Source organism: Phaenicophaeus curvirostris, chromosome 11 (genome assembly GCF_032191515.1).
Source record: "Phaenicophaeus curvirostris isolate KB17595 chromosome 11, BPBGC_Pcur_1.0, whole genome shotgun sequence".
NCBI lineage: Eukaryota > Metazoa > Chordata > Aves > Cuculiformes > Cuculidae > Phaenicophaeus > Phaenicophaeus curvirostris.
In genome coordinates this window covers 8,098,553-8,115,817 of record NC_091402.1, presented here as the reverse complement: position 1 = coordinate 8,115,817, position 17,265 = coordinate 8,098,553, and the positions used below count along the sequence as shown (strand labels likewise).

At 39.2% G+C, this 17,265-nt stretch overlaps 1 protein-coding gene across 3 annotated transcripts in view; it reads left to right on the top strand.

The window, feature by feature from the left end:
- Window positions 1-17,265, top strand: part of SUCLG2 (succinate-CoA ligase GDP-forming subunit beta) — a 220,790-nt gene that overhangs the window by 195,588 nt on the left and 7,937 nt on the right. For all 3 annotated transcript variants that reach the window (XM_069866285.1, XM_069866283.1, XM_069866284.1), the window contains one exon: window positions 16,179-16,299. In XM_069866285.1, the coding sequence (XP_069722386.1) occupies window positions 16,179-16,299 (121 nt within the window). The remainder of the gene's footprint in view (window positions 1-16,178; window positions 16,300-17,265) is intronic.

The window sequence follows — 17,265 nt, the reverse complement described above, 5'->3', positions numbered from 1 at the left end:
GAGGGCTTGCGCCTTAGCAATGAATATAGATAGGGAAGCCTGCAATTAATAGATAACCTGAAACAATAGTTTTAATAGCCCATGATTGAGCTTATTTAATATGTAAGGAGATTTTCTCACTTCAAGAATAAGGGAATGTGTGCAAGATTACCAGCATGCATCGGGGATATGCCATTGTCTGGGCTGAAAAGAGCCACGCATCTGTAGATAGTTGATAATTCAGATAATTATTCATTTATGTGTAACTGACTATTTCATAATAAGAGAGGGGTACAACTTTGGGGTTTTATTTCATTTGAATTAGATAGGGAAATGATTAATTACAGAGCTGTCTTTCGTGTCAAGTTGTGAATAAATATGTTTAGCATTCGTATGGTTGTTTACAAACAGGAAACCCACACCGCTTGCCAACAGTTTGATTAAAAAAGAAAAAAAATCATTCAATTCATCACTAATTCTCTGTAGGAAAGGTCTTTACATTTGTGTAGTTTGGCATATTATAATTGAATTCTTTTAAAACGTTTTAATTAGGCAGAAGTAAAGCCGAGTTCTTTCGTTTGCTCTTTGTAAACACTTGAAGGTGTCAGGGAGATGAGAGCTGCTGAGAGGGCTGCAGGGTATCTTGGCTTTTCAAAAATACTCGGCTTGAGTTGCGTAGTGCGTGTCCACACTGGATTGGTGGATGGCTTTATCAAACTAAATAACAAATTTAAGAAACTGTTCTTCAGGCAGAGATTTTCATCTATGTGTTGGTGCCCTGAAAACCAAACGTGGTCAAGTATTTTTGACTGACATCTCACAGAAATGGGACTATTTTGCGATGCTTTCCACCCCAAAAAGAAATGCCTTCTAGAACCAGGATGTGTTGCAAAAGTGTTCAGTTTGTCCATTGTCTTTTTTTGCAAGCGCTACTGAGAACTGTTGAGTTCTCATCCCTTTCAAAGTACATGGATAACATGTCCCAAGAATGCCTCCATGTGTCATCTGCTTGCTTGCCAGAGCTGTAATCTGTCTCTATTTAGGGTCGCTCTGCTGGGTGGCTGCAAGTGCCTGCATTCATTTAAAGTGCTTTCCTGTGGAGGTGAATTGTAGCACTAAATGGCAGCCGCAGTGAGTGAAAAGGCAATGGCTTAAAGCACATGTGGATTTGCTTTCAGGGCCAGTACATTAGTTCACAGTAGAACCAGTCATTTTGCAGCTGCTGGATTAGGTTAATTGCTGTTACAGTGAAAGGTCATTACTGTTATTATTACTGGTAGTATTTCTCCTATTGCACTGGCTCTTGATGGACCGGGAATTCGTTGTGCCAGACAGTGTATCCATACAGCATAAACACCAAGTCTGTAATTTGAAGAGCTGACCTAGGATATGATTTTGCACTACAGCTAAGTCACCTTAGGTGAACAGGCAAAGTTTTGCTCCTCTCTCCTATCGTTCATGCTCTAATTGGAATAAAGGCTTTAAAGCCATGCCCTGAAGTTCCAGTAGGGTCCGATATTGAAAATGGAGGAGCAGAGCTACAATCACAGTGGTTTCAGGTTGCCAAGAGTCTTGCCTTTGTAAGCAGGCAAGTTTTCTGGGAGATTGTAAGATGTGGCACAGGGGAATCTTAATGTAAAGCTTCTTTCAGACATGAGAAATTTCATTAAGATGACTGCTAAGTTGAGATGGTGGCTGCCATCAACGGGCAAGACAGAATCGAGGCAGCAACTTACCCTACTGATGCTTGAAAAACGAGGGAGGGAATGAGGTTAGGGTGGATCATTAAGGGCCTTGAAAGTGAAGGCAAGGCTTTCCTGATTAATCTGCACTGCCATGGCAGACTGTGGCTCAGCGTGAAACACCCGCTTGGAAACGTTTTTATGTAATCTCTCTTTCAAATTCTCTTTAGCTACTACTGTGCTTAAGTACTTAAAAAGTAATTAACAAAAACTACATGCAATACATTAATTACATTGCTTCCGCCTGTGTTAATTTCCTTGCTTATAACCATTTGTATTATTTTCTTTTGAAATATAGACTTTGAATTCGCTTTTCTTTTTACAGTTTAGCCTAGATCATGATTACTTCTTGGTACTGTGTCTATCTGAGAACAAGGTGTGTTTTTCAGGTGATGAAATAGATTCTGACAATGAGAGTTTTTTCCTTTCTTTGTATAATACAGAAGTGAAAAAAAAAAAGTCACCACAGCAAGATACAAACCTGGAATTTTACTTTTCTGCTACCAAACTGTAGAATAATTAATACACTTAGGATATCCTTGCTTATCTGATTTCGAGATTAAAACGTATGAGATGGTGTTGGACTCGCCTGTTTACTTAGCATTAACTATTGCACTACAGTAAGGCTCTGAAGCAGTTTTTTTTAGGAATTGGCTCTTTATTTTCGTCTTTGGATTCTACACCGAGGAGCTATTGTTGAGTTGCCAATATAATACTGTATAAATCACTGCAGAAAATCTGAAAAAGTCTGCTACTGAAGCCAAGTGACAGCTTTTGGCTGTGCGGTAGACGGTCAGTTTTATAACTGAATATTTGCTGGCTGTTTCTTTGTTTTCATCATGCTTAGTTACAAGTGTAAGACTGCATACATCTGAGGCTCATTCTGACATTTTTGCAATATAATGTGGGAGTTTTAAATCCTTGTAAGGTTATCTAATTCTCATTAAATTTAACAGGTATCTAGATTTTTTAGGTAGACTTGGAAAACTCAAAAAATGGCTCTCCTAATACATTTTCCTTGACTATACTGCAGAAACACTTTTGAAGCAGGGGTATGTATTTAGCAGAGAGAACTACAGTTTCGTGTGTTGCTCTGTACACAACTGGGTTGAGACCTAAGAAGCAGGCTGTGATTTACATGCATCTCCTGTTGATTCTAATGTGTATGACTCCCCATGGCTGCCTTGAGCATCTCAACCTTGATCAATCTGAAGTTAAAGTTCCTTTACGCCGACTTATCTGTGATTGTTTTATGCTCACTCCATCTGTTTCTTAATGTAGCTTTAACTTCTTTCACAGCTCAGATTTGCTGATTGTATCACTTTGGGGTTGTGGTTAAAACATTCAGCTCTGTTTATAGCAAAATGCTTCGATAAATTTCTGGAAAGTGGCTGGTAGATCATTATCGAATAATTATATCTGTGAAGGTTCTTCCCTTTTTTTTACTAAAAATGAAGATGACAGGTTAAATTATTAGGAGGAATAAAGTGACATCACTGATTAGTACTTGTCAAAGAGCCAAGCCAATCTTTTTCCCCCTTGTTATAATGAAGAAAAAAGTTAAATTGCATTTTATGATTTTGTAAGTAGCTAGACAATCCAAAAAGTCTCTAGAACCACTTTGTCAACTCCTGAGTCATCCCATTTTGTAATAATACAGTTCTTATCCTCACAAACGGAATGCTAAGCTGTTATTACTGGTCATTAATTTTTGAGCTGTCACTTTTTTTAGTTTAAATTACTTTGTATAAACCTTTTAGAAGATAAATATCATTATCCATCTTTTCAGCAGTCCTGTTCTGAGCTGAATGTCTTTATAATGCCAGAGTGGCCAGTCTTCAGAACAGATGATTCTGGGACAAAAGTTCTCACTAACGTTTAGGTGTTCACAGGTCCCACTGTTCGCCTGCTGCTGGTACAGGCTGGGAGGGAGTCTGAGCTGACGGGCAGTCATCTGTCCCACTTGTCTGCAGGCCAAGGTTAAGGAGGTGGGAGAAAAGTGTTCTGATTTTGCTTTTGATGGCTTCCATATGGTGCTTGGTACCTCCCAGGCAACAAGATGTGGATCTGTCTTCACCTGATCCTCTGTCTCAGTAGCAGTCGAAAGCAGTTTCCTCAAGAAGAATACCTGAAGTGGGCAGATGTGTGAGAGTATTTTCCTGGTATATTCGCTGCTTTCTAGTGATCTTTGATTATCCTTTCCTTTACCAGTCATTGGTGGCTATACTTCCATGAATTTGTTACTGTATATTCTCAACTCATGTAAGCTTTTTACATAGTCACTATTCTGTGGCAATGAGTTTCATGCAATGACTATATGCTTCATTTAAAAATAACAGTAAAGGACCCCTTCTGTATTTTCACCATCTCTGATATTACAAGAACTAAGGACTAAGCAATAAAATTATGCGGAGACAGTCACAAAATGGGTGTACCCTGTTCCTTTTTCTCTTGCTCCTTGCAGCCTTTGCTGTGTATCCTTGTTCAGCTTTCCTTTTCTAAAATGGAGAGTCCCTGTTTATTTAGTCATTTTGTATACAAAGCTTATTCGATGTCTTTGTCACTCTTCTTTATACCTTCTTCAATTTTACTATTTCTATTTTGACTTACTTACATGTTAATAGTTAGCTGATTTTTATGTGGTAGTAATTCGGAACCTAATGAGCACAGTAATTCAGGTTTTTGATGACTACAATGTTACCATAAAAGAACAAGTTTTAATTATTTGGAGATTTCAGGCGTGTATATGCAGTTCAGTACCCATGACAGTGCATTTTTATACTTTAATTAAGCTTCTTGAAGTATAGAATTCCTTTTTGAAAGTTTCCATTGTCTCAGTAAGAAAACAATGTGACCTAGATAGAAGCTTCTATTGCATTTCGTTCTCTTCTGCATGGGGAATATGTGTCAGAGATGTTTCTCAGGTGACAAAATAGGAAGATGCCAAGTCTCTCTAGAGCAGAAGAATAACTGTTCTTTATCTCTTTCATGATCACTTAATATTTGATATTCTAGATAAATACAGTGTTTATATTTCTAAGGCTATTTCTGAAGCGTGAATAAAGATAGGTTTTGATGACTGTTGATTTCAGGAAATAAATCCTTTGCCGTGGTGGCTTGAAAAGTGGTAGTTGGGCCTGTCCCTTACCCAAAACAAGGTGTAGAGCTGAACGTGTAATGATAGGAAAAAGAAATGACAGCTAACTGTGGCACTGTGAAGTCTTATGGTGTCAATCTTTCAATGTGTGGAATTATATCAAAATCCCTACTGCTGAATTCTCGTGCCTTCTTTAAACAGAAGATGAAATCTTCATGTAGAGTGAGTTCCCAACTTTCTATATGGGAGAAAATCAAAGTCCGTTTTAAAGATTAAGGACTATTTTCTTCTTGTTCTCCTGAGCAGAATTGCTAAGTCACAATGATTGACTTGCCTTTCTTTGTTTTGTCTTCCTGGGAATTAGCAATATTCATCAGATTCTTTGGTTGCTATCTTTGTGTATGTGGCCATTCCTTTAGGACCTCGCTTTTCTGTCTGTGGAAAGAGTTTCTGATGCTTCATTTGCAAATCATTTTCAAGGTTATGTTACTATTTTTGACTTGTTTTTGTTTTGGGGCTTTTCTTGTTCATTCTGTAAGAACAGTGTAAGCATCAAGCATGTTCACAAAAAGGCATTTACATTTTAAGCTTGGGATTTTTATGGGCACAATTTTTACTATCCAGACTGGGAGGTCTAAAAATTGCCAGATTAGAACAGACCTGACAACACTTGTTTTGCATTAGTCATTGCTTTGAAAGTAGCCACTGCCAAATACTAGAGAAAGGTATAGTAAAGTTGAAATGAAAAAAGTATGTCACTAGCTTGCAGGACAAATGAGTTTTTACTGTTTCCAGATAGCGGATGACAGATGTTTGAGAGTACAGGCACAAGATTTTGTTATCTAGTAGACCTGTGGGTATTCTCATCAGCCATAGCTGTGCCTTCTTTTGCAGAATGGCTGTATGCCCACAAATCTCACTGTTTCCCCAAACCATCATTCCTGTTAGGTAGGCTGCTTTGATAGGATCCCCTGTGCCTTTTGAAGGCTACGTGAGTATTAGATATTGAAGGACTCCAGAAGCAAATAATAAAAATGAAAGTTTTAAAGTGACATGTTGAAATGTTGTGCTTTGCTTGGAATGTCACTGGTGGTCCTCAGACATTATTCACATGAAGATTTCTGGTCTTAGCGTGGATTTTGTTGGTTTATTTTTCTTCCCTGAGTTACGAAGTAACTGTTTATAGTAAGGCACATTCTGGCTGGACTTATGTCAAGGTCAAATCCATGGCTAACAGGTAGAGAGAAAGCATTCCATAAGATGTTTCCAAATTTCTAATATATGCATTTTTAGCTGGCTGTTGAAATAAACATGAAGACTTGAACTAGTCATCAAATCAACAGTTCTATGTAGTCAGTCCCTTTTGTGGATATTTGCCGTTGTAGTATTAATTATTAGTATTGATTTTGGTAATTTGCCAGTTGTCTGGAATGCACCACATTGCACTGTCCAGTATAACTTGCTATTTGAAAATTCATCTAACTGCAGCCTGTGCTGAGGATTGCATACTGCACCTGTTCCATTTTCATCATATATCTGTGTTCTCCAAGTACTCACTCTTTTGAGAAACATTGCATTTTTTGAGTTTGAATGATTTAAAATCATTGGGCCTTTTGCCTTTTAATACATCATAAAGCATGATGAAACTGTACACAGAGGCACCCCAGGGCATAGCAAGTTGCTGAAACATACTATCTGTTGTGTCACGTTGCTTAAATGGTCATCACATTGCTATTTTTCAGAGAGGTGGTTATTGTTTAGCAAAAATCTAATTTGAACTTCAGAGCCTTCAGAATGTTAGAGAGGCTGTACTATGTGCCTTTGATTGAGAAACTAATCTGAAGTGCAGAGGCAAAATTCAGCAAATATTGGATCAATATTAATAGACTTTCTGCAGTCGTTGAAGAAATACTTGCAGTTATGCTACTGTATAAACTATACTGGGTGAGTGGATTTGGAGGGTATCTATAACTTATGCTAATATGGATCAGACAAGTAGGATGAATTCCCTAAGAACTTAATGACCAGTGCTCAACAAATATGCCTACAAGAGCGTTGGCACAGACATAGCTTGGTTTTTCTAGAGTAAAGTCCCCCAGATTGGACCTAAACATGCTGGAGAACAGGCCTTATGAGGAATGGCTGAGAGAGCTGGGGTTGTTTAGCCTGGAGAAGAGGAGGCTGAGGGGAGACCTCATTGCTCTCTACAACTACCCGAAAGGAGGTTGTGGAGAGGAGGGAGCTGGCCTCTTCTCCCAAGTGACAGGGGACAGGACAAGAGGGAATGGCCTCAAGCTCCACCAGGGGAGGTTTAGGCTGGACATTAGGAAAAAATTCTTCACAGAAAGGGTCATTGGGCACTGGAACAGGCTGCCCAGGGAGGTGGTTGAGTCACCTTCCCTGGAGGTGTTTAAGGGGCGGGTGGACGAGGTGCTGAGGGCCATGGTTTAGTGTTTGATAGGAATGGTTGGACTCGATGATCCAGGAGGTGTTTTCCAACCTAGTGATTCTATGATTAACTACCTTTGGTTCTGGGTGCACAAAGAGGCAGTTGAGGGTGCAATATTTCACATTTCTTTTATGTGACACAGAAGAACTGATCACGTCTTCTTTTGATCTTGGAACAATAAGTGGTCATGTAGGTAGTCATCATCCCTTAGTTTTATATTGATTGACATTCTATTCTGCTCATCCAGGGGCTTGATCTTCTTGAAGTTGAGATGTTTAAAGGGTAGTCAGAACAAATTTATGTATTTTATTCCTTGTACCCGTGATCTGCTAGAATAGTTATCCTGCCATATTGGCACCAAAAATGCAATTGTTCTAGCAAGTAGCAGCTGCGTTTTGTCCCAGAACAGTACTAGAAGTTGTTGTCTTGATTCTCAGTTGTAATTCACAATAGTACTTTGTGGTCTCAACAATTTTCTTTCCTTCTCTTTCCTTACTTTTGTCCTTTATTAACATGAAAAAGGATTACACTAGGAGGTGGTTGTGCAGCTTATCAGTGAAAGAACATGCCTGTGTGGATGTAGGCACTCACTTGCCTGCTTTGCCTGTGTTCTGAAGTAGGATTAATTAGCTGGCACTCTGAACTGGATCAACATGGTGTATGTGATTCTGGACAGGATGTAACTGAAGTCTTGCCAGGAGGTAGCACAGGCTTAGAAAGCATGTGGTAGTTTTCATCTTCATAAACACATCTGAAGGGTGATCACATACCAAGGGCTCTGTGGGAATGATGACATTATTTTGATGAATGTGTTTCCGCCAGGGCTTAAGGTGTGAGGAGAGCGTGTCCTGCAGATGATGAAACATTCCCAAAACCAGCTCAATGCGAGGCTTGCCTCACTGAGAAGTAATGAAGGTTCCTAAGGTCATGTTGCTGCCTGCCATGATATTTTGGATTTTGAAGCAATCTGCACCTAGAATTGGAGTATTTCTGTTCCCAAAACATGGGCTCTGCACAGCTGGGCAAAGAGAGGTCAAAAAGGACTGTTTCAGATACTATACTGTAGTGCATAATCTACCAGTCTTCATTTTATCTCCTACCATTAATTTAATGAGCTCTGATCTGTTAATTTCTTTATATCAGTGCCACAGGTAAGTAAGACAAAATCTCAGGACAGAACAATTTCTGGTGGTCCATCCTGAGAGCTCTCTTTGGTATCAGTGGGCGCCAGAGCTCTTCCTGCTACAGAAACCTGCTCACCTGCATTCTTGTCTCATCCCATCAAAGGGCAGCAACCAGGATCATGTCCATCAGCAGAGGATTGTTGCTGAATCATTTTCAAACCAGCAAAAGCCAAGAAAATTGTATCTTTTCCGAGATCCTGAATTTGCTATAAGTAGGAAATACTGAAGACCATAGGCTGACTCCTTTAGCACATCAGAAACTGAAGCTACAAAGGTTTAATTTTTGAAAATTTGTGACAGTTGAGACTCTTAGCATGGCCTGAGGGGACTTGCATTACCAAAAGAACTTTGTCCATCTCTGAGTGGCTACGCAAGCCAGGTATTGTCATCTCACCAGCCAGTCAAGAAAAGGGCTTAATACAAAAAAACTGGATGTAGCAGGAAAAGGGTATTCACTCTCACTAAGACTTGGTTCCTCAGGAACCTCTTGAATACTGGACAAAAAGTAGCTTTGGGGAAAATGCAACCTGATTTCCCTACCTCTCAGCCAGTCTTTCCAGATGGAAAAATCTGGATTTTGCTTTGGAGATTCATCAGACTTACTTTCTTTCTTGCTGTGGCACAAGGGGGCATAACTCGCAAACTTTAAACACTGATGTATTTTGAAAGGGTAAAAAACATTCAAAATTCCTTTGTATCAGTATTTCTTCACCTTAACTGCAAGTTTTCTTACTTTGCTTTTTGTTGATTCAACCTCCTTAAATTTAACCCCTTCAGACTTTCACAGTTACACCCCAAAGAGGCAAAGAAATATTTTGTATCATTTTTATAAAGTAAAATGAGATAGTTTAGCTTCAAGTAGAAAAAATAACCCTGCTCTTCACTCCAAGGGGATTTTTTTATTCCTTTTCCACATTGAATTGCACTGTCCTCTAGTGGGTATTTTAAGCAATTGTCTTTGTAAATCTTTCATACTGCTCTGATACAGTAGGTTTAATCTTTATTTTCAAATGAACCGTAAATATTGTCTGATATAAAAAGCCAGAAGAGTAGAGTAGTATTTCAAAACTGGATAAGAAAAAGCTACATTTGACCTGCAGTCCAAGTTACAATATTATAGAGACATTTAAAATGTGTGACTTATCAGTTGCAGCAGAAAGATACAGAGTGATGGCCTGAGTGTATGGCATCTGTGTTTTATTACATTTTTATTACATTTATTGGGAATTGGAGATAATCTTCTCTCACATTGAAACAAATTTTGTAAACTGTGAATGAAGGAATAATAAAGACCAAGGGAATAATAGGAAGGATTAAATGCATTTTATTGCATTCAAAGTGAGGAACTATACATCCCGTTTTACCCAATGGTTTGGGTTTTTTTCTCAGTATTGCTCTCTATCTCTTAAAAGGCACAGGGAATAGATCTTTGTCTGGAACACAAGACCATCTGATTTGTAATCCATGTAAACCCAGCCATCTCTAAAGGGTTTGGAAAACACTATCACCTCTCAGCCTCATTGTCTCCAAAACAGCTAGCAAGGAGGCTCACTCTCTCCTTGTCATGCTGGAGATTTCTATCTTAATAAAAGCAACGTGTAGCTGCTAAGAAGTTGAAAGTTCCTTGCTTACCTGTAGCTAATTAAGTGTATATTCCTGAGATTCTCTCATCCTGGCTAAGTGTTGTTCATGTAAGTGTATTTTGCCTTGCATGTCTCTAAACTGCAGCAGTTCTTGATGCTTTGCTGTTGGTAAAGGTTCCCACAATCTTCCAGCTCTGTGCGGAAGAAGCCCTTTTATGTCGCTGTTATGAAGGCCAGTGCAAGGCCAAACTGCAACCCAGATATCTGATTTTAGGAGTGGTGAATACCCTTCTTTTTAACTAGGATTCCCTGGGAGGTGAGATGCTAAGCATTCGGAAGATAATGGGAATATAATGGGAATATAAAACTCTTGCATGACTGTGCTTGTCTGGCTTGTGTGTATTTGCAGTCCTGGATGGGTGTATCCAGTTGTTAGGTTACAGCACCTTTACTTACCCTCCGTGATCTGAGAATACATCTGCATCTTCAGTGCTTGTGTCCCAGCATCCTGCAATGGGAGCTTCCCCACATTCTTTGATGTATTTGAGCGATTTAAGGTACAATCCTTTCACTGGTGTTTATTATGTTGGAAGAAGGAGAGAGGAAACAAATGTCTGTCAGTAAGATGCTGGCTTACTTTTCTTATTTGTTTTCTGGCAACTTCATTATTTAGTTTCATAAAAACAACCCACTGACCAGAAGGATTGGGAGACATAATACATGTTTTAAGCTTAAAAATGCTGGAAGACTCTGAGCAGGAGCATGTTTGCCATCTGTATGATGCAAACCCACTGTCTTCCATGTAGGTGTGACCTGGGGCACCCTGAAGAAGAAAACATGACATATGTAGTCTGCTTCATACTGCCTGGGTACACTTTTAGATGATGAAAGAGTTGGGAGTGGTCAATAAATGAATTCACTTAGCTTGAAATGTAAAGGTGTTTTTTCTCAGATTTGAATCAAAGCAAACTGTAAGTAAGTTCTTTGCTAGTGTAGCTTTTAATTTGCTGCAGATGGGGTTTTACTGACAGTTGCTGAATAGCTTGTTTTCAATTGAAATAAATGGATCGAGCTTCAGAGCAACGCTTTGCAGCAAGGTCAGAAATTATATTGGTGATTTTATAATAATGTTTATAGTGCTCCTGCATCAGTGTGTGCATATCAGGGAAAAGACGTACACAAAGTCACAAGGCATCTGACACTGCTAGTAGCTGGAAAACTATTGCAAGTCTTTCCTGCTGTCATCAGATGAGATAATGTGGGGGTTTTTTTGAAAGAGCTTCTCATAAAAAATACACTAGCAGAAACATTTTTTTTAAAGGGATCTGAGTTTTGGAATAGTTATGTTTTGAGCTGTCTTTGTCAGCCATACTGAAACATTAAAATGCGTTAAAACACATATTTTAAACCATATATTTTAAAACACCCCACACTTGTGTTCCAGTATATATTTTCAGTAGCATTCAGAAGAAATCTGTGCTGTGCAATCATAGTCTTAGTGATTTTGGGGTTGATTTTTGTTGGACACTTGTCTGGTCGTCTTTCTGACCTCACATTTTTGTATATAACTAATATACATTCAGATCCTGGAAAGCAATAGCTAAGAAAGTGGTTTCACAATCAGTTTGCACATTCCTTATTCCTGGGACCTTATTCTGGGTCCCAGCAGCACGTTAGGGGTTCCTCCTTGCTCCAGGGCCAGTGTTCTGTGTCCGCAGGGTCATTGGACCCAGGAGCTGCTTTGGCGTCCACATGGCTCTGATATGAACACAAAAGGAAGGGGGTTTATGTGCTGGGAGATGAAGGGGGGCAGCAAGACAGCTTCTTTGGTGGCTGCACTTACTTATCTTCAAATGATTATCAAACCTCAATTATTTTGCATTTGGCTTTGGATTTCTGTTTTATGTGAGATTCCAAGCATTACCCTGTGTGAAATACCTGCCGTTGTTCAGTGCTACTGCGCATTGTGTCCCTCAGCCTGTTGTAATTGCTCTGGGGTAAAACAAAGGTGGAAAATGAAAGACAAACAACTTGCAAGTGTCAAGTTTTTGTCCTCTCTCTCTTTGTGTACACAACTTGTGGTGTTCATGCAGACTCGAAAGGATATTCAGCAGCCTGGAATGCAGCAGATGCAGACAGCAAGACGTCCTGCATATAGATTTATCAGTGGGCTGTAGGAGAGGTGCAATGCTTTATTATAGGTGCTGCTCCTATTAATCCTGAAGTGTATTATGATCAGATGTCAGCGTGCATTTTGTTAAGGCAAAGAACGTTTTAGTGAAGAAGGGAAGAAGTAAATGCAGACCCACTGTATCTATTTTCTAGAGTGGAGGCAGGTATGCTAAGGCTGCTGCTGCTGTATGAAAAACTCCCTTAGTTGTATGCAACCTGGCAGCCGTGCGGGTCATGTCAGTGATCTGATACAGTTCCAGCAGCAATCCCCTGGCGCTCTTACTTTAGTTAGCATCAGTTACACTTATTCAGGATGGGGGGTTCTGCTGCCAAAATTCAAAGCAGAATTGCAGGCATTGTCAAGGCTCAAAAAGTCACTGTAAATTAAAACTCTTAGTTTAATTAATAAAGCAACATATATTTTTATATAGATCTATCTATATAAATATATCTGATTTCTTGTATAGAGTGAAGGCCATCTCTGTGTCTGTATGTAGGTTCAGGTAGTATCTAGGAGCTGTGGGATTAATTGGTATTCCAGTATTTGCAAAGAATCATTACTATATCTAGCCTGAAGACAGTGTTTTGTTTCTATCACTTTTGCTTCCCAGTGTTGGGGCTTAGAGCTGGCACACTGGGGGCTCTTACCAAGATTGATGGTGATGACTTCATGCCATTGTGGCTTACCTTATTTCTCCAGAGAGGTCCATAATCAGTTGCAAGAGCATTTGATGATGATTTCACACCTATCACTTGTTTTGGTGGATGGGAGGAACCTAACCTGTGGATGTGCTGCTTCTGTTTCTTTAATGTTGCTGAAATACAAAATAATTTTATAAGGCATGCTGTTGGGTGCGAATGTTCTTTAGAGTATAATGCTATTGCATAACCTGTCCTGTATGTAGACAGTTTGCCCTCTTTGTAATATGTCTAATATTCCCTACTCATCAGATACTGAGCACATCAATATGTAATGGTTCTGGTATACAGTGGGATTATTTTTCTTACAGACTTAGATAATGCAGAGGTTGTGCCTTCTCTGTGCACATGAAATACAGAAAATCTTTTCATCCATCTACTGGGTCTGAATGTTAAAGTTCTTTCATCTGGAAGTACAACATCTAGCCAGGCTACGGACGCATATATAAACAATGTTCACAAATTTCAGTGGAGTTAAAGTGAATCTTAGCATCATTTGGACTGATCTTTTGGCTTATTTGGAAGATTACAGTAAAACCCAAGACTGAATTCTTTACTTGATTCAGTTTCCTATTGATTGAATCCTTTTAGACTCCTCTCTAATTTCACAGTGTATTTTTGTTAAAGCCAAAAATACAAACATCAATTATCCAAGCTGCATCTCATTTCCTTCAACTCTTTTTTTTTTTTTCCTTTTGCTGCCAATGGATTAGAAGACCTGATTAGAATTCAGCTTGAAAGCTGAAAAGCAGATCCTTAAATGAGAATGTCTGCATTAGGAATTAAAATATCTGTACTGGGCATAAAATCCGCCTCCTTATCTCTAACAATGTAAACACACTTGGTTAAGTTGATCTGTCACATGCCTACTGCAATGTCCCTGCATTAGGAATGTGTATTAGGGAGGGCAGAGCAGTGTCTGTGGCTTGTCCTGCACATAGAGTACCTCAGTAATGTACTTTAACATCAAAGCACTTTCCAAAGCCAGTTTCCTTACCATAAGGGTTAATTTAGTAAGAGTTTGATGAGCTTAATTTTCACTTTGTGTTTTTGCCTCCTGACACTGAGAATGTTTGCGTGTGTACAAGCAGGAGGAGCAAGGCAGAGGAGGGCTCTTCTGAGGCTTCACTGCTGGTAGCTCCTACACAGTTAAGGATTTTGTAACAGTGCAAAGGTGAAATAAATAATTGCAATGGCATCACCAACTTAATATCCGGAAACCCCAAAACTGTTAAATGCATGAATTTAACATGGCATTGAAGTGTTGGCCCATGTCTAAACTATAAGAAAGAATTAGAAGATTAATTAAATTGTATATTCTGATTTGACTGGGTTATTAATTTCCTTCTGATCCACACTGTGCTCTGCCTGTGATGCAGAAGCAATATCGTAACCTATATGCCGGCTGTTTCTGTGCAGGCCTTATGAAGTGAAGCAGTTGGTGCTGTGTACCGAATCATCCTACCTCAGTTTGGAGGGAGAAGATTCTGAAGGAAGTTTCTTATTAATCATTGCTCTATTTGTAGAGCATTACAGATGTTTTGTACTTCGAAAAGGCAAATGAGAATGCTGCATATAGTATTAGGATGCCCAGAAGAGTGAGCAAATCTTAACTCGATGACTCCACTGCAAATGTTAAGAGGAGACAAGTAGCTGGGTTGACAGCATCCTAGCACATCAGCACTGGAAAACTGAATGAAAGAGTTGGTGTCTAATGGAAGAGCTGAGAGAAGAATCATAGAATCACCAGGTTGGAAGAGACCCACCGGATCATCGAGTCCAAGAAAATGGGGCTATGTCCCTTATGGTCAGATGGGAACTGTTACAGCCATTCAGGGTAGCATCATGAGAAGCCTTGGAGCTGAAGGGGTAGTAGGTGATGAAAGAGATGTCAACGAGGTGATTCCATTGCTGTCTTGGTTTTATGACTGTTGTGTTGGCATTGGAGTTTGATAGTGCAATGTAAACACTGTATGCACTTACAGTAAGTGATGTTTTTGCAGTCCAGGGTACTGCTTAAGGAGTGAGCTGATTTCTTGTGGGAAGTAAAGTATTTGTTGAAGGGGTTTTTTGCTTTTTTATTGCTTTGTTGTGGATGGCAGTTTTACTGACAGTGGTGAGCTTTCAATCTGTGTGTGTGACTGCACATCCCAGGAGTTAATTGTCATGTTGTCTCTGCGGAGAAATATCAAACCTGATTGTGCAGAGCTATAAACATGCGTGACTGCAGGGGATTTTCTTGCTGCTGGTATGACTCTGCTTACCTGGAGATGGGCAAAGTGAATCTGTTCATCTTGTGCAATGAGTTAAGCATAACTGTGGTTGACATCATGCACAAGTGAAATCCAGTGATATTTCATTCCTTCAAACCTAATCCCCTCTTGTCTTATCTTGAGTCAATATGACTCTGGCAAAGCTTGTCTGTGCCACCCATTGAGCTTATTGTGGAGTATCCCGAATGTTGTGGCTTAGCCCCACTTTGGAATAAGAAACAATGGTTCCTTGATTTAATAAGCCGTGCTGGCAAGCTTGGTATGTGAACTTAGGTTCAATATTACCTTACTTTACCAAGTGGAAAGAAACCATATTAATATCTCATATGTATTAATGTCTTGTATGTTTTGAAGGGTAATTTAATTGTGAATTGGGGGCAGGAATTTCAGTTTCCAGAAACTGATGAATAGCAGTTTTTTGAGGTTATCAATTAATCTGTTGTAATGCATGTTCTTCATTACATGCCTCTCCTTGTTAATTAGGAGGGATTTTTGCTCCTCTTTATCAAGTCAGGGCAAGTATATTGCCTTTTCTTCTGTACCGCTTATGATAAAGTGCATATCAAGATTGTTTTGTGGAGTGTCCACCTGAATATTTAATTGCACGTGCATCCGCATATTCATACACTGTGTTTTCTGAGCTCCGTTCTCTGGTGACTATTCAGTACAGTAAGAAAATCCAAAATATAGATTGCTTAATCTCTTTTTATTTACACTTATCAGAAGAAAATCTCCTTTTCTGTGCAATAATGTTTTTGTGATGTTGATTGTCGTGCCAGTTTAGACCAAGGCCATTAATGACTGCTACAAGCTACAGAAATAATAGACACAGAATCAAGTTCTCTGAGTACAGAGGTGAAGCTTATACCTTCTGTAAATGAGAACCTGCCTGAGAGAGGGGAATTTGGACCCTGGTTTGGATCTTTTGCCGGTATTTATTTGGAAAAAAACCCTGCAAACAAAAACCCCACCCATTTTGTATTCTGTTTTTTTCCTACAGGTTGAAGCAATACTTGTAAACATTTTTGGTGGGATCGTGAACTGTGCCATCATAGCCAATGGTATCACCAAAGCCTGCCGAGAGCTCGAGCTGAAAGTGCCTCTGGTGGTCAGACTGGAAGGTCAGTGCTCATGGTTTCAGACAAAAATGGTCTTTTAGGTGCAAAGTAATCCACTCTGGCTTTCTTTGGTCTCTAAGCACTAAACAGATTAGTCCAGCACAATAGGAATCTATGCAGCTTTTCATCCATAGCATGACCTGCAGTCAGTAAACCTTTCCTTACACATTTCTGTATCTCTGGTCCCTGGTGGTACTTGAAGCAGTGTAATTTTGCAGTGAAAGCATTATATTTCCCCTTGTAACATTTGCAATGCAAATAGAAATTATTTTGTTGCAAGTTTCTGTTTACTGGAAGGTATTTCTTCTTCAAATGATTTTTTAACTGAATGCAATTCCATTATTGCTAAACCTGCAGCAACACATAATTTTCTTAAATGTAAACCGATATAATAATTAAAAGAAAGATGTTAGGAACAGTATTTGTGAGAGAGAGATTACTGCAACATGTTTTTTTTGCCCAAATATCCAATCCAGCTAAAACCCATTTTAAAAAAATAGTTGCTAGTGGTAAGGAATATTTTTTGGAGTACATTCAGCATTGTTAAACTGGACACAAGAAAGTAATAGAGAGTAATAGAGTAATCATTCCTTGGCAGTTACTGACTTTAATATAATGGCAGGGGATATGTACTGGAAAAGGCTGCCCAGGGAGGTGGTGGAGTCACCATCCCTGGAGGTACTCGAAAGATGGGTAGACAAGGTGCTCAGGGACATAGTTTAATGGTAGATAGGAATGGTTGGACTCAATGATCCAAGAGGTCTTTTCCAACCTGGTGATTCTATGATTCTATGACTTTTGCTGTAGTAAGTGCAGGAGAATATAATATTCTAGAATTGGTTTTAGAAACAAATTGTGATAGTTATCTATGGGCGATGCAGCACCACTAACCACCTTAAGAGAGTAAGTAGTTTAATATGAATGAAGGAGGGACTGATGGATGTTGGTTATGAGCAGGGAAGTCTTATA